Source organism: Neovison vison, chromosome 7, assembly GCF_020171115.1.
Source record: "Neovison vison isolate M4711 chromosome 7, ASM_NN_V1, whole genome shotgun sequence".
Lineage (NCBI taxonomy): Eukaryota > Metazoa > Chordata > Mammalia > Carnivora > Mustelidae > Neogale > Neogale vison.
In genome coordinates, this window is record NC_058097.1 from 12,824,699 (window position 1) to 12,851,181 (window position 26,483).

A 26,483-nucleotide genomic window follows, 5' to 3' on the forward strand; every position below is an offset into this window, starting at 1 on the left:
GCACGTGCAGCAGCAGTGGCCTGAAGCCTGGGGTCTTATGTGACACCCCACTGCAGGAGCCGGGGGAGCCCCTGACTTCACAAGTCACCAGGGAGATGTCTTTAGTGCACTGGCCTTCTGTGACTTGGCCTAGCAGCCCTGGGGTACGGCCAGGCCAGCAGGGCCCCGGGGGCTCCGCTGAGCAGGTGTTCTCAGAGCAGGGTACCAGAGTGCCTCCGGGGGCGCAGTCGGCTAGAGTGGCAGGACGGAAGCTGCCGCTGCAAGGTCCTCAATCTTTTTGACTTTTGGCTTCGGCATCAAAGGAGGAGCCATCTAGGACCTTGTAACTGGATGTCAAGAACCACTCAGGAGACAAAGACATACCCCAGGCAAACACCCAAGATTTGCTGGGACTTTCCTATCAACTTGCATCCTTGGCATTTCCGAGGATCATGTCCCTGGAGGGAACTGACGTCTGCCTGGGAGGGAGGAGTTGGGAGTTGCACTGGCCTAGGGAGGAGAGCCTCCTGCCATTTGGAAGGACCCCGAGGGGCGAGCCCCAGGAACACCATGGCCACCTTCAAGTCCAAGGACTGCCCAGAAACATCCTGTTTGAATCATCCCCTCTCTTGCCTGGGCTGCCTGCCATGTTGTTTGCTATTTTTAGCACCCCGATGAGGAAGGAAATGGCTGCCTAGTCTTCCACCTGTGAGACCCAAGGCTCCAAAGCCCCCTGATTCCTGACTGGGGAGACGCTGCCCCAGCGAAAGAGACAATCAGCTGATTCAGATGGTTTTATATTTAGCTGATGGTTCAAAAGTATGAACGGAGCACGAAGATGAGAAAAAGGGGATGGGAGGGCCTCTTGCAGGGGCGGGGAGGCAGCAGGAGGGCAAGGTCTGCCTGCCTCTCAGAAAGCAGAGGAAACTTCTGACTGCTCACACACCTACTGGAGCTCTGGAGCTCAAGAGCGACAGCCCAGAGCGGCCAGTCTAGGATGAGACTAAGCACCAGCATTCCCAGGGCCCCTGGCTATAGCCGGAAGGGGATTACTTACCGGGAGTATTCAGCAGGTTGGCTCTGCCAGGGGTGGGCACCTGAAGCTCTGAGTGGCTGACCCGGAGGTCAGGGCCATCCAGGGGGCCTGGGTCATCCGTCTGGCCTGCAGGGGAGGAAGCAATTTCTGCCAACACCTCTAGATCCTTCAGGATAACCTGGGGGAGAAAAACAAAGGATGAAGGACAAGGGCCTCTGGAGAGCTGTGGCTGGAGACAGAGAGCTGCCTCCAGGGGGTGGAGAGGGGTCTGCAGAGGGTGACAGGCTGGTGTGAGCTGGCAAGACTATGGCTGTTAATAGTGCTCAGAAAGTTCTGCAAAAGAAAGGATTGAAGAAAACACAGGCGAAGATGGGGGCAAGTGGAGGAAAGAAGCTGGAGTCAGGAGCTTGGGAGTAAGCTTTCCCCCAAGCAGGCATCTGAGAGGTCCCAGAAGATGTGGGACTCAGGCACCGGGGTGCAGCCCACGTGGTGTGTGTCCCAGGGCTCCTGGGCTGGCCACGCCACAAGGATAACCCTGTGAGGGACTGACAGTGCTCACTAGGCCATACGGCTGGTGTGTTGGCCACAGCTCGGCCCACTATCTGGTCACAGAGCAGATTCTCCTCCAGAGGTGACTCCAGGCCACCTTCTATATTCAGAACGGGACTCTGGGCTCCAAGAAGGGGGACTTCCTCCTAGACATGTCGTTCAATTCTCGCTGCCTCCTTGATGGTCATACACAGGCCTGATCCCCACCTGCTGCGTTCTTCCAGGGAAGACACAGAGGTGAGCACGGAGAACAGCTGAGCGTGAGTTCCGGTCGGTGGTGTGTGTCACAAGGTTCCCCAGGGCTGCTTCAGAACCCAAAGCCCCCATGCTCTTCGAGGCTGCCTGCCCCCGCACAGCACTCATCCCCTCTTGCTCTTGACGCGCATCCACAGCCAGCAGGGCGCTGAGCACGCTGCAGGGAGGGCTGCCTGCCCCTTCCCTCCCCCCACTCCTCTCTGCTCACAAGAGGAACGTGCCTGGCCTAGCACACGTGTGCCCCCAGGACTGTCCGTGGTGCTCGGTGGGTGCCTGCTGGGCACGGACAGGTGACTAGGGACAGATGAATTGCCACGGCAACCACAGGCTTTGGTCCTGGACCTGTGGCAGTGACACAGAGCACCGGTGGCTAGGGCCACAGTGGGGTTGGGGGGGTGGGTCGTGTGTACCATGACAGACCGGCTGGCTGGAATATGGTGACAACAGTCAAGATTAGGCTACTGGAGGGCTTTTTATGGGACGGTGAAAATGTTCTGGAGTTAGATCATAGTAATGGTCACACAACCATGTAAATACGCTAAAAACCACTAACTGTATATATTTTTTAAAAGATTTAAAAAAAAATTTATTTAAGAGAGAATGAGAGAGAGAGATAGAGAGCAGGAGTGGGAGGCTGGGCAAGGGAGAAGCAGGCTCCCTGCTGAGCAAGGAGCCCAACATGGAACTTGATCCAAAGACCCTGGGATCATGACCTGAGCTGAAGACAGACGCTTAACCTACTGAGCCACTCAGGTGCCCTGAACTCTGTACTTTAAAATGGCAAATTTCATCTTAAAAAAAAAAAAAAAAAAAAAAAAGGACAAAGCTACTATCCTCCCTTGAAGCTTCAGAGTGGTTCCTGTCTCAGTGCAAGTGACCTGCCAATGTGTCCTCCTGCCTGGCCCTGGTCATCACTTCTAGTATCTTCTCTGTCAGCCCTGGCCCCAGGCCTGCTCCCAGCAGCACAGCATGCCCAGCACTCAATTGTCCCACTAGCCCACGGTGGTTTTCTTCCCCATCCTGCCATGCTCCAGCCTCCTTCGGGCTGGACGCAGCGCTCACTCACACACACATCACCGCCCACGTCTAACTGCGTGCGTCCTTTCCATCGTTGCTCCCTGGCTCTCAGCACCGCCGGAGTGCCCCCTCCCGCCACCCCGGAGTGCCAGCCACTGTGCTGGGTGCCGGGGCCACAGGGGAATCCAACATGCCTCTGCCCACGGCCCAGTGGGGAGACCCAGGCTCGCCTGGCCTCTCCTGCACAGGTATGTGTAATTTTGGAACATTCTGACCACTGGGCCTGCAGGGGACGGATCCATGCTGGCTGAAGATCGTGGCGGCTAAGCGGCCTAGACAGATGGCAGCAATGAGCGCGCTCCTGTGCCCAGGCCAAGAGCTGGGGGCCTGGTAGGGCGAGGCTCAGGAGCCGCGAGGCCCCGGCCATCTGCTCTCCAGGAAGCTCTCTACTGCGGTGGCGGCGGTGGCGGAAGTGGACACCGGAGGGAGGGGGTGGGCTGGGGGAGAAGTCAGCCAGGGGGGCGACAGCACCGCGTTCCATGGAGACAGTGGCCCGAGCATGGGCCACGCACTCAAGATGCTCAACCGTCCAAGCAAGTCACAGTCTGAAGGGCAGGGAGGTGAGGGGAGAGTGACTAACTCAGGGCTTGCCTCGGAAAGTTAAAGAGTCACCACACTTCCGCTCCCAGTGTCTACCCAAGAGCCCCGAAAACGTGTCCACCCAGGACTCACACAGACGCGTTCGCAGCATCAGTGCTCATCATGGCTAGAAAACGGAAACAACCCAAAGGTCCTGACACTGATTCTGATGTGCTTTTTTCTGATACCAGCTGGGGGGGGTCCTACAATTCAACTCCGTGCTGACCCGCTGCGTGGAGGGAGCGGCAGAGCCGCAGGGTGAGGGCTCAGTCCTATGAGGCCGCCTTCCCTCCCCTCCCCCCGGCTTTGGGTGCCAATCACAAGGCCAGCTGTCGCTTGTGCTTCTGATGACTGGCTCCAGAGCAGAGGTTCCCATGACCCACTCCTCGGGTTTGAGTCCTTTGCTAGAGCAGCTTGCGGTCCTCAGAGAAACACTTTACTGACTAGATCACTGGTTTCATATAAAAAGGTCTAACTCAGGAACGGCCGGATAAAAGAGAGGCACAGGGCACAGTTTGTGCAAAGGAGCCCAGAGCTTCATACCCCTGGGGTATCACTTTCCCCAAATCTCCAGATGGTCACCAACCCGGAAGCTCTCCAAACCCCATCCTATGGGTTCTTCTGGAGGCTTCATCACATAGGTAGAGCTGATGAAATCCACTGGCTGTTGTCAACTGGTTCAACCTCGGGGACCCCCTCTCCTCCTTGAACTTGGGTTGGAAGTTCAACGCTCTCATCTCGTGGTTGGTTCTCCTGGCAACCAGCCCCCCATCCTTTTGGGCCGCCATGTTGTCTCACTAACCTAACAAAAGTCACTTATATTATTTTCAACACTCAGGAAATTCCAAGGGTTTTTGGACCTGTGTGCCCAAACGAGGAATGAAGCCCAAATACGCACTGCTCACTGTGTATCACAACAGCACAAACCCAAATGTATATCAACCGCTAAATGGGTAAGCAGAACGGGGCATATCCATGCGAAGACCCATTATTTGGCAAGAAAACGAATAAAGTTCTGATACATGCTATGAAACAGATGAACCTTGAAGACATTTGCTAAGTAAGAGAAGCCAGATGCAAAAGGCCACGTACTGTACGATCATTCCATTTATGTGAAATGTTCAGACCAGGCAAATCTACAGAGACAGAGCACAGCCTGTGGCTGCCGGGGGCTGGGGGAGGGAGACATGGGGAGCGACTGCTGGTTGGTACAGGGTTTCTCTCTGGGATGGGAAAAATGTTCTGGGATTAGATAGTGATGTCTGCACAACCTTGTCAAAATAATAAAATCCACTAAGGTATATATTTTACTTTTTAAAAAGGTTTTTATTATTTATTATTTATTAATGAATTTATTTAAAGATTTTATTTATTTATTTGACAGAGAGAGATCACAAGTAGGCAGAAAGGCAGGTAGAGAGAGAAGAGGGAGGAAGCAGGCTCCCTGCCGAGCAGAGAGCCTGATGCGGGGCTCAATCCCAGGACCCTAAGATCATGACCTGAGCTGAAGGCAGAGGCTTTAACCCACTGAGCCACCCAGGCGCCCCTTAAAAAGGTTTTTGAAGTTATCCTTACACCCAACATGGGGCTCAAACTCATGACCCCAAGATCAAGAGTTGCCTGCTCCACCAAGTGAGCCAGCCAGGCACCCTGGATTGTATACTTTAAAAGGGCGAATTTTATGGTTGACGAACTGTATCTAAAAAGAGAGAGAATCAAGTCAACCCCAAATCGGCGCCCTAAGTCCCAGTCCAGAGGTACGTGTACAGCAGTTTGCTCTTGCTGTGCCCACAGCCCAAGGTGGTGGGGCCTTGCAGACTCCCCACAATCCTGCGCCTAGTTCTGACCCCCCAGAAGGCTGAGGGCACTCAGGGAGGAGCCCTGTGTGCCTTCCTCTCCCGGCATCGGCCAGCCCTACCGTGGCCCGGAGCCGCAGGCTGCTCCTCCCTGGGCTGGCTGTGTGGCTGGGCCGAGGCACACATCCCCTTGGTGGCAAATCCTGGCGGTCAGATGTGGCCAGTGAGGAAAGCGCAGGGCAGCTGGGGCCGGGCTGGCACTCAGCTACATCCCGGCCCCAAAAGAGCCATAGGGGCCCACACCAGGCTTCTGGCGGGTATTTATTCCTCTACCAGAAAAGATGCTTGTGAAGAACCACCGGCACCTGACAGGCCTGGCCCACCCTCGGAGCAGCCTGGGGGCTAGGCTGCAAGGGACCAGGAGACCAGAGGAGGAAGCTCTCCTCTCCAGCCAGAATTAATGCCCTCATTTGCTCTCAGTCTCCTGGTACAGAGAGTGACCTGCTCAAGGGATCACGGAGCCCGCTTCAAACACAACTCTGGCCCTGAAACCAGAGCCCGATAAACTACACTGGGCTTTGTGGTCAGACAGTCCTGACTCGCAGTCAGTTAACTTCACCCCTCGGACCCCTCCCCCAGATCCATAAGCACCCACTGTGGGCCAGGGGCTGTGCTGGCTGGAGAGACGAAGGGCAACCGGATGGCCCTGCCTCTCAAGACAGTGACCCTGGGGAGGGAGACAGGCGGTCAACAAACACTTACAATGCCACGCATGTGCAGCCTGGCCTGCAGGGAGCCAGAGGCCACAGAAGTACCGGGAGAGTGGTCTGCCAGGGAACCAGGTGCAGAGGGAGGCAGGCAAAGCATTCTCTTAACTAGTATCCACCTTTCACAGACACGGAGTCCAAGTCATGTGGCACGATCCAGGAACCAGAGCTTTGATTCAGCTCTGGAGTGGGGCATGGGGTTGGGGTAGGTGTTACACAGCAGACAGCAGGCCCAAAACAGAGTCATTTGGGCTAAATCCCACCACACACCAAGACTTAATATCTATCGTAATTGCAGTTTCAACGTTTGGCCAGTCAACAAGGAATTACCTGGTCAGCACTAGTGAGATAATCCTCCTAGCAGACCCCTTCCGGTCCTCTTAGAAAGGTGACCTTGCCTGAAACAATGCCTTCTTTGCAAATAATTTTCTCTCTCTGCCCCTTTCTGCCTTTAAAAACCTCTTTTCCTACAGCTTCTCTCTATTGCTAGATGGGGATGTTACTGCCTGTTTCATGAACTGGAGAATAAAGCCACTGTGATCTTTAAATTTGCTCAGTTGAACTTTGGCTATTTAACAGAGGGCACAGCCAGAAATGAGGCAAAAGTTAGAGGCAGGGGCAGGTCCACCAAGAGCTATGACCCAGACGAAGAGGTGTGAACTTGGTTTTGCAGGTGACGGGGAGTCTGTTTCCTTACATATGCCAAAAGAGCTTCACTCTCAGAAGGCTGTCATCATCATAAGAGACACTCCAAGTTCTCCTTCTGTTACGAGATTTTTGGTACCCCAGCTGAGCCTGGTCAGTGGTCCTGACTCAGGGACTGGGCAGGAACACCAACGCATATGTGCCAGGCTCCAGATTTCATTTCTCTACCAAAGAGAAAAATCTGCATGGACATCTTTGTACCACTTCCTCCAGCCCCACTGGAGAGCAGCAGCCAGCAAAAACTGTGTATTTTACATTTTGAATTCTCTTATTTTGGAAAGTTTAACACCAAATGGCAAATGAATGTAAATTATACTTCAATTGCACAATTAAAGCCGGAGATGTTGTCTACAGGTTCCTTCAATCATCCCAGCCACTCCTCTAGTGCTTACGTATCGAAAGATTTATCTCTGGTCCTTGGGGACTGGCAAAAATCTGAAAGCTAGCCCTGCCTGGGGCAATACCACATGTCCCTAACACACACACACACACACACACAGCACCCTCCTGGTTCTTTCCAATGGGAGTCCGAGAAGAGCACCACAATCTCCTTCAGCCTCCAAGACGCAAAGAGAGGAAGGGGCTGCCAAAAGGTCGGCAAGGAACAGCTTGAAAAAAGAGTGGGGAATCTGTGGGGACCATTCCAGGGCTCCTGTGCCCTGGAATCCAGATGCTGGTGCTCTCCTAGCTGACAGCAAATCCCACTGAGCCCTGGGGGCTGAACTTGAGGCTACGGAGCAATAATCCTGACACAGGCCTAGGCCAGGACTCTGCCTCGGCCCAGGGAGTGTGGAGCGGTCCGGGGAGGCAATGCTAAGGTGGGAGACGGTGCTAGGACCAAGCAACAGGGACCAAGGGGGAGCCATGCTCTGCCTTCTGCCTGAACCTGGCTTTGAATCTTTGTGCCAGGCCAGCGTTTTGGGGGCTCCCAAAACCAAAACCAAGGGTTTTGGTCTGTGGACAAGAAGGTCTGGGACAAGGACATGGTGACCTCAGCGGCCTTGCTCGCGGGGCACCAGCTCAAGGCCTGGATGAAAGGCCCGCAGCTCGGCCGCTGGAAATGGAGCTCGTCCCCTTCCAAGGAGCAGGCTGGCTGGGCCCAAGCCCTCACTGGCCGGCAGTCCTGGCTCTGAGAACGGCAAGACTCAAAGAAAGCAAGAGGAAGCCGCGCCAATTAGTATGCGCTACACAGCTTTTTGCAAAATGAATATAAAACACTTGTGCTTTCTTTTTGTGTGAGAGAAAGAGGGTGGGGGGAGAGGGAGGAGGAAGAAGGTTATAAGAAAGCAATATTCTGCAGGGGCAGGAGCGCCTGCAGTTGCCATGGCAACAAGCTGGGGGGTGGGGGAGTGGTGGTAGGGAAGGCACATCAGCTGGTCCCGGGTCCTGGTCCCGGAGTGGGGTGAGCTGTGAGCTGGCCATCGGTGGACTGAAAGGCTTGGTGACAACTGGGAGCGGAAAACATCTGACAAAGCAACTCTGAGAGGAAGGCCGCGGTGGGGGGGCGGTGGAGGGGGCGGCCTACCCTCTGTGGCTTGGGGAGCAAGGTCAAGGAGGTCTAAAGATTCCTGAGCAAGCCCTTGCTTCTAGGAGACTTGACACCGGCCAAGGGCATATTCCGGCGTGGGAGGGAAGTGGCCATCTGGACGGGGCGCCTGCAGGTAGGCACCGCTCTGCACCCCAGCAGGCCACAGGCCGGATCTCCAGGGTGGCGCCGCCTTTCTTCTTTTTATTAGTCTGACCAGGCCCTCCCTGCCCCAACACCTTGTCCACAGAGCAGCCCTGGAAAACCCCTTGATGTGGGAGGCCCCCTTCTCTCACTCCCCCTGGCTGTGCTTTCGCCACCCTGGGAATGGCTGGAGACCCAGCGCTGAACGAGGCCGACTCCCTGGGCTGGGGGTCCGCCCTGGCCTCCCACTGAGGCTCCTGACTCTGAAGTCCCAGGGCGAAGCAGCTCGCAGATACTGACTGAACACTTGCTGACCGGCAGCGCCCGGCAGGAAATGGAAGACGCGGATGGGTCTGAGAGCTTCTGCCAAGGGGATGGCTGGAGAGGCCTCCACTTCACTCTACCCACTTATCTCTAAGAAACTTTTGTCACAAGTTTGGCTCGGCCCCTGGTCAGCTGATTAGGCCCCAGATGTCAATTGGCTCAGCCTTCCAGCCCTCGAGGAGGGAAGGAAATCTTCACACTGGGCCTTCTCCAGTCCTAGTCAGAAGGAAGCCTCGAGAATCTTTCCAAGGGACACAGCTAGGTGCTGGCAGGAAAGGTGAATTCGGACTAAAGGCACTGGGGGCTAGGGTCTGGCCGGTGTGGGCCACTGCCAAGGCTACGTGATGCTTTTGCCCACAGCCATGGGGCCACAGGGTTGCGCCCGAGATCTGGGTCAGGTCAGGCTGCTTCTTATTCTTGGGAAGTGGAGCTGAAAAGGAAGCGTGGAAGCACGGAGGCTGGGCATCCCCGGAGCCTTGGGGCCCTCTGCTTCCGGCCACACACAGGCCTGATCGTTTCCTTCACAAGGGGTACAGGCCCAGCGGGTCAGGCCTCGAGTCTCTGACCACATACAGAATGGCTCCTGTGGCCTGTGGAGTCCGCCAAGGAACTGGCCCTAGGAAGCATCCCCTTGGGGGTACTGAGGAAGGCCACGGGATCTCCCATGGGCCCCAGAGCAGTCCCCCAGTGGAGCTCTGGAGGAAAGCACCCAGCGGCAGCAGCCCGCACCAGGGCCGGAGGATCCCGTCCCAGACACAGAAGGCAGCAATCGGGCCCAGCCAGGCCCGGGAAAGGGGTGGGATTCCCAGAAAAGCTTCTGGCCAGAACGGGGTCAGAGTGGGCCAAGCTCAGCATCTCCTGGGGGTTCGGGGGCGGGTCCCTCAGCCCTGCCTTCAGCAAAAGCAAGGAAAGCACTGCCAGAAATTCAGATTTGGAGGCGGGAGAGAATTGCTTAGGCTCGGATCTGTTTTATTTCCCATTGAGAAAACCACTCTGATTAAAAACCTCTTCGATCTCAGTAAAGCAAAAACAACTTAAAAAAGGAGGATTGTATCTTGTTTTTTGGCCTGACATTGAACACGCAAATAGGAATCGAGATTTTTTTCTTCTCCTCTTTTCTCTTTTTCCTTCCTTCCCTGCATTTTTTTTTTTTTAAGATTTTATTTTATTTATTTGAGAGAGGGAGACAGTGAGAGAGAGCATGAGCGAGGAGAAGGTCAGAGGGAGAAGCAGACTCCCCATGGAGCTGGGAGCCTGATGTGGGACTCGATCCCGGGACTCCAGGATCACGCCCTGAGCCGGAGGCAGTCGTTTAACCAACTGCGCCACCCAGGCATCCCGAAACCCTTCCCTGCATTTTTAATAAACTCTGAAATCCTTCCCCAAGTGCCCAGTTCTGTGCCATATGCGTGGAAGGCCAGCATTTGGTGCTTATAGTTACGTCCCCTGAACAGTGACAGCACAGTGTGGGCTCTGGCTGCTTAAACCGTTCTAACCTCCATCCGTCGGAGGGTAGAGAAGAAGAGAAAGGCCGGCCCTGGTAAGACGACTTGGAGGCCCGTTCCCAAGTCCCCCCACTGGGCACCGTCAATCCCGATCTTCCTCCTGGTGATGCCAGCCATCGCTCACTTGCATCCTGCCAGGCCCCCGTCCGGGGGTGGGGGTGGGGGCGTGCATCGCTCAGTGTTACACATTCTTGCCGAGAGCGGGCCGGAGGCTGGGGAAGGGCCTGCCGGGCTCCAGGCAGCATGGGAACGGAGCGCACACCGTGAGCCCTCGGTTACCAGGTAATGAGCCGAGGGCCCAGCTGTCTCCGGGCACCCATCCATGGCAACTGGGAGAGCAGCGCCGGGCTCCCCGTCCCCTGCCCTCCACCAGGCCTCTGCCTGACGCCAGTGTATGTGCCAGTGAGGCACACCGGCCCCAAGGAGACAGGTGTGCTCTGGCAGGGCTGGGGCCCAACGCAGGTGGGGGGGAGGGGTGGCTCACCAGCCATGGCCCCTCCTACGGTTTCTGAGCACATAGTGGACACAGTCTCTGTCCCTCCAAAGCGTGACAAGGGCTCTGGGAGGGTGTGAGGGCCCAGGACGCTGGGACACAGAGGGGGTCCTGTGTGATGTGCAGGAGGAGGGGTGGTGTGAGACTAGGCTTCCAGGGGCATCTGAGCTGAGGTCTTGACCAAGTTACTTCCCTCCTTTGGGCCTCGGTTTCTGCTTCGGTGAAGTGGGGGACACAGCAGAGGCCACCCGGGAAGGGTTGCTGTGGAGATGTGCTAAGGTAATGCATGCTCGAGGCTGTCTGGCACAGGGTCTGGCAGGCAGCAAGTGAATGGAAAATACCAGAACCCAGGCGACGAGGCCCGACCTCAGAGAACAATTAAGGAGGTCTGGGTCAAGGCCGAAGCAGCTGGGTTTTAAAAAGCTCCAGAGGATTCTGACAGCGGCTCCTGTGTGGATGGCTCCACTGTGGGGCTGACATCTGGTTACTGGACCTTGGCCTTTCTAGGTAAGGTTACCGATCGCTTCCCTGCAGGTCACTCAGCCCTGTAGCCTGGCCTCCCAAGAGCCACCAGCCCTGTCCCAGGGGAAGGCGGTTCCCAACTGGCTCTCCTTTGTGGAATCCCTCCTGCGCTGCTGGGCCCTCTATCAGGGAAGGCCTTATTCTCCCCTCCCGAGCCCCACCTCTGCCTTCCTTGGGAGCCTGGGGCCACCAGGCAGCAGGCCCCTTGCCCCCTGCATGTCCACTGGCTACTGTGCCAGCTTTGGCTTCTCACCTGCACATCAGGGGAAGGAGTCCACCTAGACAGAAACACTACAGAATCTGTGGGCACACAGACCTGCCTTCCCCAGAGCAGAATGCCGCCAGGCCGGCTGCGGTTACTTGGGTCCCCCTTCACTTGTGGCTGTCTCAGCAGGCACAATTCTAGAACCATCACCAAGGCGGTCCTCTCTCCTCCCCAGCAATGATCTGCTGCCAGAACTCCTTTCAGAAGACCAAATCCTTCCAGGACCCCTAGCGGTGATTGCTGGTGCCTCCGCTGGGCTGTGGGTCCGGGCTGGCTTTCCCTGGGGACTGTGAGTACAGCCCTGAGTTTTCCCTGTTGCCCTTCTCCCTGCATGTTCCTCCCTCCTCTCACTCTCTCTCAGAAGCCCCCAAAGGAAGTGGCAGCAACAGCCACAAGGAGAGCCCACAGGAAGAGCCGTGTGGGTGAGCGCCCTGTGTCCTCAGCATGGCCCCGGAGCAGGAGGTGGGGGGGGCCGGTGGCTCGGGGAGGCGATGGCAGGCAAGGGCCCTCTCCTGTTTGCGCTGTCCCTGCCGGGACCCAGCTTATGTCCCTAGGCTGGGGGAACTCTCGGCAGGAGGAACCACGTTCTTGGTTGTGGCCACCATGTGGCCCCTTGGTTTTCTGGCTGGTTTCTGCCCCATAGGCGTGACCTGACTGTAAAGGAATCCTGGGGACTGAGGAGTTGTTTTTGTTTGTTTTGGAGAGTGGAGGCAATGAACACTGGACTGAAAGGAAAACTGAGGCAGGGATCTCAGGAGGAGGAGCAAACCCCATTCATCTGGGAGACCGTCTACTCCGAGCACGCCCCATTAGTATTCCAGGGAGTGGGGTCAGGACCACACAGAGTCAGAGCTGGACGGGACAAATGCAGAGCAGGCCAACCGCGCTGGATGGAGGCAAGGAGGTGCCGGGGACGTGCCGGGTCCCACGGAGAGCGGGGCAGTGCAGGGCAGAGGCCTGCCCTCCCGGTCCTCTCCAGGCCACTTCCCACACCGCCCCTTGCCGGCCCAGCGGCCAGCACCACTCCTTCGGCATGGGCCCTGGGAGGGCGAGCAGCCCAACAAGGCAGGTCAAGGTTCAGTGCTACACTTGATCTTAGCCAAAAGGCCGAGAAGCGATTCAAGGTTCAGTGCTCAGAACCGAAGAGGGGAGGGGGGACAGCCTGAATGACGCTGTGCCTCCACTTGCCTGGACCCCTGCTCTGCACTGAGGTCAGCTCTTGTGTGCTTTTAGATGTTCTAGAACAGACAAACCCAACTTCTGGCTCCTGGCAGTATGAGCTTGGGCAAGTTACCCTCCTCACAGTTGGATGTCCTTTTAAGTCAAAGTGGGGATAATGAAAAGCAGTCCAAGAGCGCCAGGCCGAGCGGTCACGACAGAAACAATGTGCTCTGAGTAGGGCACCCGCCCCATCAACCTCGCCTTCTGCCCTCTCCGGCTCTCAGTTGCTTCCACGGATGCGGGGGTCTGAGCCCAGCACCCACTGTGGATTCTAAGGGCAGCCAGCGGTGGGGGTGCTGGGTGGGCCATCAGCTCTCAGAGCTGCCCTCAAAGGAAGAGACTGTAATGGCGTGGAAACCCCACTGCTGGGGCAGACACTGAGTGACAGCCCACCCCACCAGCTGCACCTGCCCCTGCGCCGCCCCTGGGGACAGGATAGTGCAGCCCCGGCCACCCTGGACCCTGAGTAAGAAAGTGAACCCAGCAGGATGGTCTCAGTCTGGGGCCTCTCTCTGGAGGGAGATCCCCTTGGCTAAGGCCTTGTTGCCACTAACTAAATCCCTTTGAAGCAGCGGACCCACGAGACCAGAGTGGTAAGAGTCCCCGGGAAAGGCAAGCCCGGTGAGCGCTCTCCTTTGAGAGACTGGAAAACCTCTCCATTTCTCCTAGGACCCAGACCATGAAAACATAAAATTCTCTCCTGTCTCCCTCAAAGTCATCTGTGCCCCCCTAAGCTGAGGACGTGGCAAAAGTGAGAGCCACCCATTGGGCTCCCTGCTCCACGGGTCTGCACGCTCCTCTGGTGTGCTGCGGGGTTGAGGACAGTGAAGGCCCCGGTCGCCCTGGACCAGGGTATGTCACAGCTCTCGCGCGGTGCTTGAAGAGATGCCCCCGATCACTGCCTACAGCCAGCCCGCCACACTGCCTGCGAGGGCCGGCCACACTCCGCACACGGCACATGGGCTCCGGCCCTGAAACCGGCCCCTGCCGCCTGTGCAGTCCTCACGGTCCTACCCTGCAGGCTTCCATGTTGACAAAAGGCTCATTCTTTTTTTCCGCTTGTACATCATGAGCCATCAACTCCCCTCAGCAATCTCTCCTCACCGATCCTTGGAGCCTAGAGGACTGGAAGCGGGGCATTTCTCCCGGGATGAGAAACTCTGCTCTGAAGCCTGAAGGACACCTCAGCTCCGAGAGGGGAGAGGACTCTGCGCGAGCTGGCTCTGGAGGCCCCAGGGGAGTGTGTGCCCTCTGGATCTCCATGGACCCTGAGGCTTGCTTCTGAGCCACTGGCTCAGAAGCCGCTGAGGCCGTCCCTCCGCTGATGATGCCGTCCCTCCTCTCTCCCCCGGAGCCAGGGCAGCAAGCACCACCGTTCCACCTGTGATGCTGCACACAGCCCATGACTTGGGCCGGGGCCGCTGGCGGAGGGGGGCGGGGAAGGGGCAGATACAGAGAGGGCTGCTGGTCCTACTGCTCACTGCCTTCCCCTTGGTCGTCCTGTGGCTGGAGATGGACAATGAGCTCCCAAAGAAGCCCGCCCACCCGGCCATCCGCACGGGGTCTGTGCGGTCCTAAGACAGGCAGGGAGACAGAGGACAGAGACTGGCTTCTGTTCTGGCTTTTGCAGCTGAAGCTGGGACAGGAAGGATGTGGGGAAAAAGCAGAGCCCATCTTCCTGATTTCCACGTGTATCGTCACCGTTTTGACGGAAATGAGTACCGGCATCAGAGGAGCTAGAATTTGCCACGTGTTCACATGTGTCGTGTACTCTAGACCCATGACCTCATTTAATGCTCGCCTGGGGGACCACACCTAGGCGGGTGCCTCTCCCATTATTCTCGGTTTTCGGATAAGCAAACTGGGGCTCAGGGAGACCAGCTCATTGGCTCAAGTTCAAGGTAAACCAGCTTCTGAGTGATGAGCCAGACTCTTGGACTGCCGACCCCAAAACCCGTGTTCTTAAACCACTGCACTGTCACCTGGGGAGAAAATGTTACTGAAAAGGGATGCCACTCAACATCACGACAAAATTTAAAATACTGAAAATAAGCTTCATGATGAGTAAGACCTACAAAAAAGGCTTGAAGGCTTTACAAAATGACTTACAGAAAAGGGATAAGCCCTGCACCTGGGTGGGAGAGTTCCACAGTTTACCTCACGGCTCGCTCCCGGCACTGTATGTTCTATGGGTTTGGACAGATGGAGACCAGTGGATGCCAGCTTTACACCCCGAGGGTTCTGGATGCAGGCTGGGAGGCAACGGTGCTTGGGGGTGAGGACTCAGGGTGGTCCCAAGGCCCCTCCAGGACTGGCCACACCTTCAGGGACATTGAGAGAAGCCATCCTGGGGCTCACGGGTGGAGCTTGCGCAGGCAGCTGCAGGCTTGGAGGTAGCCGACAGCTGGCATCCTGCAGGCAGGGGAAGAAGCAGGCCTACCTCCCTACCAGGGTCTGGCAGGAAGCTCCGAGCACCTACATTCCATGCTGTGGAAAACAGGGTTGCGTTTTCTCTTAAAAACATGTAATTGCATCTCCAGCTAATGGGAGGATTTCTTGTCTGGTGCCAAGAATTTTAATTGGATACCTGCAAATTCTTTCTGACAAAAGGAATTTTCATAAGAAGTGTGCAAGGAGCAGGCGATACTGAGGAAACAGCCACTTATCCCGAATGATGGAAAAGCAGATTCAACTGAGGGGGCCAGGAGGGCGTGGACTCCCAAACATCACTGGAGAAGAACTGAGTGACAATGACAGGCAAGACACCCCAGCAGGGCCACGTGCCAATGGGGCCACGGAACACGGTGGGTCTCTGAGGCTCTGCCCCTCCCTGCACCCAGCTCGTGTCTCAGGAACACCTGGGCACACTCTTTTTCCCAAGGCCAGCGACTCTCACCAAGGGTGAGAAGCATTTGAGTTTCTCACAATCAAACTGGGAGAGAAAACTATTTGCAACGGAATGTCCCCGGTCCGCTTTGTGTATTCAAAGAGCCTCTTCAAATCGATAAGAAAACAGACAAAGGGTCTGGGAGCTGAAACTTCTGTAGGATATCCCCAGCTCTCTCCACACTACCTGGAGAACTGTTCTGAAGAACTTGTGGAACAAGAGAAGGCAGCCAGAAATGGGGCTGCTGACTTACCAAACACAAGCTCCCCACCTCCCCGTGGCTCTGATGGGGGCCGGCTGGGACCAACACCTGGGGGAACGCAGGCCCGATGGCTGAGCGAACAAGAGGATGGCCTTGGAGTCACACAGATCTGGTTTTGAGTTTGGCCTCACACCTCCTAGCTGTTGTGAAGGGCTTCACCTCCCTCACTCTGAGTTTTCTGAACTGTGAGATGGAAATAGTAACTACTTCTCCGCAGAACTGTCTAGGGTTCCCCAGATACCCCGAATCAAGCACAGTTCCCGGCACAGGAATGACTTCATCATACAAGCTGTGGTTAAGAATCACCCAAAACAATGGGATAACCTAAGTTTTGAGGCCCCTTGGCTAGATGTAACACTGTAGCTAAATTCTGTTCCTGAAGGAGTCTCCGTGAGGCCATCGATAGGAAGAGGCCTGTCCCCACCAGTCTGGCTGTGATCTGATTTGACTGAATAGGTTTTCAGGGTCTTAAACCGCAGGGAACTCTGATTTGAAATCAGGGCTATGTTTGGAAATACTGGGAAAGCCCACCAAAGAGTGATTTCTAGATACCCCGGAAAGGAAGCTCCAGGATAAGGGAGACTGTGTTGTTCATGGTTGTATTTCCATTGCCAAGAACACAGTATGCCCTCAAGGTTACCAAAGAGATGGGTAAGGGACACTTAGGAATGGGAGCTGGTGAAGAACCAGGATGGGGCAGAAGCAGGACTCACCACCGATTATCCTGGTTGCCATCTCCCTCCCCTGGAGAGATGGGAAAGCAGGGACTCTCTGCTCCTGTTTCGGCAACAGCCCCCCTTCAGCCCTGTGACTGTCCCCAAGAGCTGCTGCAATCCTTTCCCAGCAGGAGCCCGCAAGATATGCCCAAAGCTCCGAGAACATTTGGCACTTCAGCAAATCGAGTTTCCACAGCCGCAACCCGAACAGAGCTGTTTAATGGACTGCATCTCCTCCTGCTCCCCGTAAATGCACACGCACACAGAAACCCGTCACGAGCAAAGAGAGCTGGATGGGATTAAACAACTCAATTTAAAGGATTGAAAACTCAGCTGCTTCCAGTGAAGTCCTAGGGAAGGAACCAATCAGCAAAGTTCTGCTCTTCCTTTCTGTACTGAAATGAGGGCTGTGACTGTGCAGTGAGTCACCCCTAACTCAGCCAGAACCGGGCTGTGTCCTCCTGGGCCCCACACTGCAGTGGGGTGCTGAGGGGAAGGCAGAGAGAGACCATGAGTGTGTGTGTGTGTGTGTGTGTGTGTGTGTTTGTGCGCGCGCACGCGCACGTGAGCGGAACAGCCAGGAGGGGTCAAGGGCAGATGCCCAGATCATCTGTTTTGGATTTTTCTGGAAATGCGGAGTACCTCAGAGTACCTCAGAGGACAGAGAGGTAGACACTTGCCTGTGTGCATCTCTTTTCAGCTCAGGTCCAAGAAAACAAATTCAGGCTGCAGGAAAACCACCCTGGGCCCCACATAGCCTGGTACCCGCCTCAGGCCCCTCATGCACAAAGAGCTGTGAGCGGTGAAGCCCCCCCTCCTGCCCACCAAGATCTTGTCCCCTCTCACGTTCCCAATGGGCAGTGTGGATTCCCATGCCCACCGCCTGATGGGGCACACACAGCTCTGCCTGGAGCCCACAGCTGCCCACAGCCCAGAAGGGGGAAGGAGAGGGAGCAGTCAAGGCCCACTTGTCCAGCATCTGACAGGCAGCCAGGAGCTGGCATGGGGAGAGAGAAGGGATGCTACCCTGGCTGATGGCAACCCCCAGGGGCAAATCCTGTCCCTTGGCTGGGAGGCTAGGGAGTCCTGAAAAAGAACTGCCTTAGCCTAATTGCACAGAATGGAACGCCACTGAGAATGGGTGGGGACAGGTGGGGGCTCCCCTGGACGGCTGAAGGACGTAGGACCCAGCTCTTTCCCCCTCTCTGGGCTAGCCTCCCCCTTCTGCTCTTGATGACCCCAGCAGAGCAAAGCTTAAAGGGATCATTTCAAACCAGAAGGCAGAATGAGGTCTGGGTGAAATGAACAGAGCCAGAGCTCCGGAGGGGCTCACGCTGTCGGCCCGGCACTCGGCATCTTCCAAGGGTCAAGTCACCCTCCCAGCCATGTGCTGCACTGCCCCACTGCGCAGAGAAGGAACTGGACGGGTAGAGTCGTGAAGCGATTTAACTGATGGTCAGGCAGCTAAGTGGGGCCAGACATTGCCTTCGGGAGCCCAGCCCACAGCTGAGAGGCCCACCACCACTTCCCCGCCTTCTACAGACGAGCCGGATCCCCCCGAGGCTGGTGTTCTGCCCATGCACTGAGCCGGTGCTCTTGACAAGGGCTAGTGGTGGAAGTCCTTGTTCCCAAAGCCAAGAGCATTAAACACGGCTTTCCCTGGAAGCAACACACTTTACCAGATAGGAAGAGAGCAATTCTGGGGATGCCGATTTAAGAAACAAAAGAACGAGCTCATCAACCAGGTCCCATCGGCCACTCAAAAGGGGAGGCCAGGCAGCCAAGCACAGACAGCAGGGGGCACAGGGGACCTACCTCGTCAGATTCATCCGATAGCGTCTGCAGCAGGATGGGGAAGAGGCTGTCGGTATGCCGGAACATCTGCAGAGCAGAGAAGGCAGCTGCCCGTCAGCTCCCCCTGCTCCACCACTGGATTTAGCACGAACGGGGTCTCGCTACCCTGCACAGACCACCCCCACGCCCTCCCGGGACCCCTCCAGCAGCTGTCACTCCTCTGCCTGCCTGGGGCTTTCTAGTACTGCACTGATCAGAAGCCTACCAAGCACGAGGCAGGCCCTGAAAATCAAGGTGGGCCCCGAAGCAGGCCCCGGCCTGGAAGGGCCTCTGGCGCTGACGGGCCCTGGGACTCACCTTTCGGGGAGTCTTGATATAGAGGTGGTACAGCCACTTCAGGACGGCGATCCTGGTCATCATCCCAATGGCCATGTCGCTGAGGTGGCAGTTGAGGACCTGCACGATGCCATCGAGGTGGAGGGTGACTGGGGCCCTCTCGGTGCTGTGGGCAAGATTAGGGAGGAAAGCCAGGTTGGAGCCACTGGAGCTGGTCCATCAAGGCCACAGCGCTGAGAACCGCACTCCACCTCCCTCTCCTGGGCGCGGGGGTCCGGGGCGGGCAGGTGGTACCCTCCCGGCATGGCTCCTGGAGGGCTGGCTTCATCCCCTCGGCCTTCCTCCTTCCTTTCTAAGGCCGGAGCCTTGACAACCACCCACAGGGGAAGAGGGCCAGTCTGCTGCGCGCGCGCCCGCCTCCCCAGCACGAGCCTGGCCTGGACAGGAGAAAACCTATCTGATGTCACGGAGCTGGGCCCCATCAGCCCTCAGGGCATGGAGTCCAGACCCTCAGATGATAAAATCAACCCGCCACCTTTGGCCAGTCCCGGGGAGAGTCCTGCAAGCAGTCTGAGGAACCAACAGGCTTTTCACCAGGCAAACGAAGAACATTTCTCAAGTAAGGACAGGGTCGTGGCTTTAGGTCTCGCCATACCCCAGGCCATTTGGCACGGGGCCTGGCTCACTTGAGAAGCCACAAGAGATGCCTGTGAAGCTGTAACTGAGCAGGGGAAGAGGCAACACAGCCTCTGCCTCTGAGAAACAGAGCTTGTTCTGACTGTGCTTTGCTCCGGCGGGACACAGGCTCCCAGGCCCAAAGCCTCGCTGGTCTCCAGGGAGAGAGAAGTCCTGCTGAGCAGCCCTGAGAAGGCTGGGTGCCGCTGGCATGGGGACGGACACAGTCCTCGGCCCCAAGGCAGAGGCTGGAGTTCTTGGTGATGGGGACAGCACGGGCAGAGAACCTCAGGCTATTAGGGAGGGGCTCTCTTCCTCCGACAAGTGGTACCATATTTTGCCCAGAGGTGTCATGACAGGTGCCACCCAGGGCTGCCTTTCCCGAGGACCCTGGCCAGGCAGGTCTGCTGTCGGTCGGTACAAAGCGGTCTCGCGTGGTATTTCTAGGCTGCTCAATTATTCATTTGCAGCAGAAACTCGATGCCTGCGCTTCCCTGATTCGCCCGCAGCTTCTCTGAAGCTCATTTGATGTGAATCCCTAAAGGGCCCCGCTCTCAGCTCTGAACTGCTCAGCAGAACTGCTATTTAGTATGATTTGATGACTCCCCGTGGCGCTCGTTCCAGGGGTGACAGCGGGCACTCCTGTAGCCGGAGGGGCTGGGCATGCTGAGCCTCTGGCCGGGCTGCCCCTGAGATGTCCCCAGGAGTCATGTGGCCAGAAGTTCTGGGGGCTTCTGAGACTATCCAAACATCTAGGTTCTTTGGAAGCCTAAGACAGATGGGGAAACTAAGGCACAGACAGACACGTTCAGGATGGCAAACACAAGTTCCCAGCCAATCTCTTCATCAATTCCTCTCTTACACTGTCTGATAGAAACAGAATGTGAGCCACAGATGGAATTTCCCATTTTCCAGTTTTGTACTAACAAGTAACAAGAAACAGGTACAATTTTAATGATACATTTTTGATGAATCTAACATACCCAAACAGTAGCATTTGAACATGGGATCAACATATAAATCAATATACATGACATTCATAGGATACTTCATGTCCTTTTCTGTGTCCTAAGTCTTCGAAATCCAGCAAGGTCTCACCCCGACAGCCACACGGCATGTGCCCAGCAGCCCCATGACAGCGGCTACCACCACAGACGACACAGCGCAGTGTCCAGCTAATGAGCTCCCTATGGCTTCCAGAGCATTCCTCTTCTCTGACCACTTCCTAGACACTCCCTCTACTCCTACCAGTGACCAGGACTTACTGTCTCATCTCTAAGTCCTACTTTTCCCCACCCTGCTGGCCTCCTACCTGGCTCCTTCTGGCGTATTGTAGCTCTTCTCCTTGAGAAGCTGGAGAAGTTCCAGAAGCATACCTGCAGCCCGAGGCCTTAACGTGGGAGGAGGTCGGGAGGCTGTGAGGAAGGAGCGGAAGCCGCCCCGTCCTGGCCTCTTCTGTCCTCACCTGGTGAGCCCCCAGTCCACAGTGAGTCCCTTTCCCTTAAGTGCTGCAGGACACTCCAGCTGCCACACGGGGCCCAGGGTGCCAGGAGGACCCCGTGCCTTGCACGCTACCACCACTTTCTTAGCCACAATGGAGCCCGTGGGAGCCAGGCCTTGTTTCCACTCCCCCGGGGGAGTCAGAACTGTACTGGGCAGCGAGGAGTCGTGGGGAGGAAGGCAGCGCCAAGCCCAGCTCCCCGACCTCCACCCTGCACGTCGGGCCCAGAGGGTCTCATAAAGCAGTCGGGAAGCGGTAGCACCAGCAGTATGAATGTGAGAAGCTGAAGTCGAGAGTGGCCTCGTCCACCACACTCCGCCGCCTCCTACTAGGCCAGGCTCAGCAGAGTTTCCATTTCCAGAGATTCCATTTCCAACTGGCCCCTGGCAGAGGCGGCAGGATGGCAGCCCCTCTGTGGGCCGGCCACGCCCTGGCCAGTCAGACCCGGCAGCCCCACGTACCGGAGGTAGAAAGAGGTCATCACATATGCTTTTCAATATATCTTCCCATCAGTACAGTAGACCGTCTCCGTGTGGGGCGACAGAGGAAACCGGGAAAGCGTGGTCTGACCTGTGTTGGGGGGGACGCCAGCGGCCAAGACGCTAGATGGTCCCTGGGGCAGCTGGACTCCTTGCTTTACGGGGGTCCCTGGCTTCACTTCTGGCCAGCTCAGTGTGTCTACTGAGGGAAAAAGCAAGGGCCAGCCCTCAAGGCCAAACGACGAAGGATTTCATGGAGCTGGTGTGCGTGAAGTGGCACATTCAGTGCCCTGACATTCTCCGATCTCCCCCACAGCCAAGCTCCCCAGACATGGGCACCTTCAGATCGCGGGCAAGGCAAGAAGAGCACGGCTGAGAGGGACCTCGTGGTTCATGTAACTGGATCCTTCCATGCACGGATGAGATAGCACGGGACCTGCTCAGGGCCTCGCAGCCATGCCCTGAAAACCTGTTCCCTTAGCTGGACACACTCTGTCTGGGTCTCATGTCCCCTGGCTGGCTGGAGGGGAGGCTCATGGGACGCAGGCTCACCCCAGGGCACCAGGGAAACTGGTTTCCATGCCTGGGAAGGATCCCACTAGCTGCCGAGGAGGCGGCTCTCAGCTGCTCGGCTGGGTGGGGCCGGCCGCTGTGTGCTGGGCCCCCCCGCCGTATGCCGAACCCTGCGGGAGCTCGGGCCCGTCTTCCGGAGGGCAGGCTGCATGGTGTGCTCGGCTGCTGAGCTGCTGCTGGCCTGGTCGGAGATGGGGTGGCCTCCTCCCTGGCTTGCCTTACCCAGAGAGCAGAAAGGAGCTCTCTCCCAGTTTAAAGCATATTTCTGTGTCGGTTCCAAAAAGTCTAGACTAGTCACTCCTGGGGGCTTCGGAGTTATTTCAAGGTGTCTGCAGAACTCCATTTCCACCGCGTGTTTTCTCATAAAGCATCTCATAACTCATGTCTTACACATATATGTACTACGTTTTCCAAATGCATGGCACTACTGTGGCTGTTAAAATACCGACCCATAAAATAATGCTTCTGATACTACCAATAAATAACGATAAATTCCAGTGGTTCTCTCTGGGAGGTGGCACTTCATGTCTGTAATGTCTAATTCTGTTAGTACCTTTGTATGGTACTCATATGGTACATGCTAATCAAACTAGAAGAAAGTTAATAATAAAAGATCATTGTTTCTGAACTCAACACTGGTTTTTCATAAAGTGTCTTTACACCTTCTTTTCAGTGAGCAGATGCTAAAAGTTGGGAAGCACTGAATTCCAGATCTTTCTACCTGCCTTTCTGCAGCCAGCTATACCAGGAGACCTACACCGAATGTCACGGAGGACACCACGGCCCTCGGCCCTCGACAAGGCCCAGGGCATCCGAACGGACGCCGGTGCGCACGGTAATACGTGTCCCGGGCTCCCGTGTCCAGCTCCCAGGCAGCTGAGTGAGGGAGGCTAACACGCAAAGCTTCTCTAACTCTCCCAGTGCGACCAATAAAGGTGGGCTTTGGGAGGCAGACCGGCCTGGCTTGAGAATTCCAGTTTGGCCAGTAAGTAGCTGAGTGACTCTGGGCAAGAAGTTAAACTCTCCGGGCCTGTTTCATTTGTAAAATGGGCATAATGATGAGGTTCTCGTTAAAGTAACTGTTGTGAAAACATGTAAAGTGCTTTCCGTGGGCCGGGCACCATTCCATTCTCTTTACATATTCAATTCATAGGTGCACCACAGCCCCAGGAGATAGGTACTATCACTGCACCCAGTTTACAGATGAGGAAAACTGAGGCAGGGCGCGAGGCCACTGAGTCAGGACGTGTGACCAGGCGGCTACACTCCACTGTGCAGAGGATTCATGGGAGCTGTGGGCAGGCAGTGGGACTGGACGGTCACAGGGTGGGATGTGTGTCCTGGTGATTCCGGAAGGCGCCTCCTTGCCCAAGCGCAGTCCCCCTCTGGCAGCACCTACTGGAGGAAGCATGCACCCACCCTACTGTCCTCCGCTGCTGTCTCCAAGGAGTGGGGGGCCCCGGCACCTTGGCTCAGATTTCATGACTCTGATGCAGACCAGCAGGTGCCATGAGGAAATGGCCATTCGTGGGAGACAGCAAGCATGAGATGATTTGCTCTTGGGTTTTTAATTTCAAAAGGGTAGATCTGGCACAGGCTCCCCAGTGACAGGTATAAACCGAAGCCTGCTTCTAATGAGGCAGTTCCAAGCCTCGGCGTCCAGAGCTGCCCTGGCAAATGGCGCCCCTGCCTCCTAAGTGAGACGGCAGAGAGTCGTGCCCACCTGCATGGTCGGTCGGTGAGATCCGATCTGTGCCTCCTCCTAGGCCTCCCTTCATCTCACACTACCACCCTCGTAGAGCAGGACAATTCCCTGCAGCCTAGACAACAGTGACAGGTCTGCGACGGGCTCCGGTGCTCCTGCTGTTGCCCCTCCTGCACGGACCGTCCCTGGGGCTGCCAGAAGACCTTCCAAGTCCCAGGTCTGCACGCGGCCCCGCCACTTCTCAGGCAGGCTCCCACGGCCTTGACAACAGAAGCTGACCCCTCTGCAGGGTGCCAGCTCCCCGCACCTCCATCCACATCTGTCCCCCAGCTCCAGAATCCGGGATCCAAACCTGCCTCCTTAACCGCCCCCGAGGGTGCTCAGGGCCACGGGCACAGAGCCCTTGACTGGCCACTCACACACCTGTTCCTCCTTCTAGCCCAGCCTGGGAAGTGCAGGATATCCTGAGTCGGCTCAAGCCCCAAATCTGGAGGCTATTCTTCCCCTCATGTCTCTCCTCTCGCTCCACCATGTGAATTCGCAAATCCTGTCAATTCATCCTTCCAAACGGAGGAAAAATCTCTCCAACTTTCTCCATGTCCTGCCGCCTCTTTGGGCGGAGCCTCTTCCCATCCTGCAGGGTTGCTGCTGTGGTTCTCTAGCTGGTCGGCACGCGACTGACCCCTCCTAAACCCCAGCTATACACAGCAGCCCCCAGATCACTTGTCCCTCCTCAGCCCAGAAATGCAGGAAATACTACTCCTAATGACCCCATGGAATTTAAACATCAGCAAAACCCAATGACGTGACAAGGCATTTGGCACGGCAGGCCGAGGAAGCACTCGCTCGTGATCAGCCTTGTTGGCCACGAAGCCAGGAGCTGAGGCTCAGGTACCATGGCTCGTCCCCAAAACTGAGTAGCTCCCCACCCAGAAACCACTGTGCTGTTTCTGTCTCCCCACTGGAGAACCTCAAAGTTGGGGACCACAGTCAGGGGTCCCATCTTGGAACCTGCGGGGCTGAATGCAGGCAGGTACTTAGGAACATGAGACAACTAACGGGCCGAACACACGTCTACTGCCTTGCTCGGGCGATTAGGAGAGGTCCCGGGGCGATCCACATCCACAGCCAGCACTCACACACTGTGAACACCCCCACAGGGTCCTGAGAGATGAACAAATGAACAAATGTCACAGAAGGAGGAAAGATCCTGAAAGTCTGGGGAGAAGAGAGCCTCTCGGGGGTTGAGCGCAGATCTCCTCCTCCAGAGTAAGCCGCCCCCCAGGGCCCGGGTGCAGTGTTGAGCTCAGAGGGAAGACACTCTTGGCAGGAGAATGCCATCCGCTGCCAGCCCCACAGAAAAACTGACATGAGGGCGAGTCCAGGGGACTCAGGACAGGGACAGAACGGCCAGAACTCCCTCGGGGGAGGGGGGAGAGGAGGCCATTCCCTGCACACAGGATGTGGGAAACCGCGGGGAAGGGGATGCTCCTGCTGCTGGGCCTGCACCGCCCCCACGTGGAAGGCTGCGCAACGACAGCCGACCTGGCGCCCGGGAGAGGCCTGCGGCTGCCCGGTCTCTGTGCCCCACGGCCTCTGGAACGGCCTTCTCCTTGTCAGTCCTAACAGCCCCACATTTTCCGGACAAGCAAAAGTGCTGGGCGAAGGTGTCTGTATGTGTGTCCCTGTGGTCACCACGCACTGGTGGTACTTTTACAGCTCGTACTTGCTGACCCCCAGCGGCTTCTCAACTCTCCCCACGGCCACCGTCTGTCACAGCTGCAGGAGTGGGTTCGCTGAGCGTCCTGCAGACTCCCTCCAATGGAGAGTTTGCCCCGGGTCTCCCCTGCGGTCTCCAGCACCCAGAAAGATCTAGGCTGCTTGCTTTCTATCAACACCTCCGGCTGGCACAAGCCACTTACCTGGCTGGCGTGAAGACGCCGCCGCCGCCGCCGCCACTGAAGCTGGAGTCACAAGAGCCATCGGGGCCTCCTGGGGACAGTGAGAAGAACAAGGGGTCATGCCCGAGCGCTGCTGGGGTCTTTGGAGGGAATGAGATCCCCGCTATAAAGACACAGACTCTCTAGCTCCCCAAACCTTGACTCTGGCTCTTGAAAAGGACTTAGCTCGGGAGCCCCGAGGACACAGTGCCACTCCTTCCCCAAAGCCTGCTGGAGAGCACCCATGCTTGGAAGATTTTAGGCGCCGCGATCTCAAAAGGAGAAGGACACCCGTGCTCACACATCTGGGAAATCTCAGAAGGGACTGCCGGCTGGAGGGCAGCGGTTGTCACAAACCACTCCTGGGACGGTCCAGGTCCACATTATCAGCCACCGGGGTAATGTAAATCAAAGCTTCCGGGAGGGACCACTTCACACCCACCACGGGGGCTAAAACAAAGACAGTAAGCCACGTGAGGCTGTGGAGAAACAAAAACCCCTGGACCCTGTGGGTGGGAATGTAGAACAGTGCCGATGCTCTGGCAAACTGCCTGGCAATTCCTTGAGAGCTCAGGCAGTTACCCTATGACCCGGCAGTTCCACTCCGAGACGGATACCCCAGAGCAAAGGGCACTTCTGGCCACACCGGAACCGCACACCATGTTCAGAGCAATCCAACTGCCGATGAGCTGATGAACGGATCAATAAAATGTGCTAGAACCGTACAATGGACTATTATTCAGCAATAACAAGGCGTGAAACACGGATATGTGCTCCAAAGTGGATCAACACCAAAAACATGCCAAGGCAAAGAACCTAGTTGCAAAAGCGCACATATTGTAGGGATTCCATTTGTGTGAAATGTCCAGAACG

General features: G+C 56.5%; 1 protein-coding gene across 1 annotated transcript in view; it reads right to left on the reverse strand.

Moving 5' to 3' along the window:
• The window catches only part of VAC14 (VAC14 component of PIKFYVE complex), a 98,811-nt gene that overhangs the window by 49,256 nt on the left and 23,072 nt on the right, over window positions 1-26,483 (reverse strand). Inside the window, exons 10-13 of the mRNA XM_044255772.1 lie at window positions 25,593-25,662; window positions 18,759-18,903; window positions 18,423-18,488; window positions 1,037-1,193 (exon numbers count right to left, since the gene is read on the reverse strand). Of these exons, the coding sequence (XP_044111707.1) occupies window positions 1,037-1,193; window positions 18,423-18,488; window positions 18,759-18,903; window positions 25,593-25,662 (438 nt within the window). The remainder of the gene's footprint in view (window positions 1-1,036; window positions 1,194-18,422; window positions 18,489-18,758; window positions 18,904-25,592; window positions 25,663-26,483) is intronic.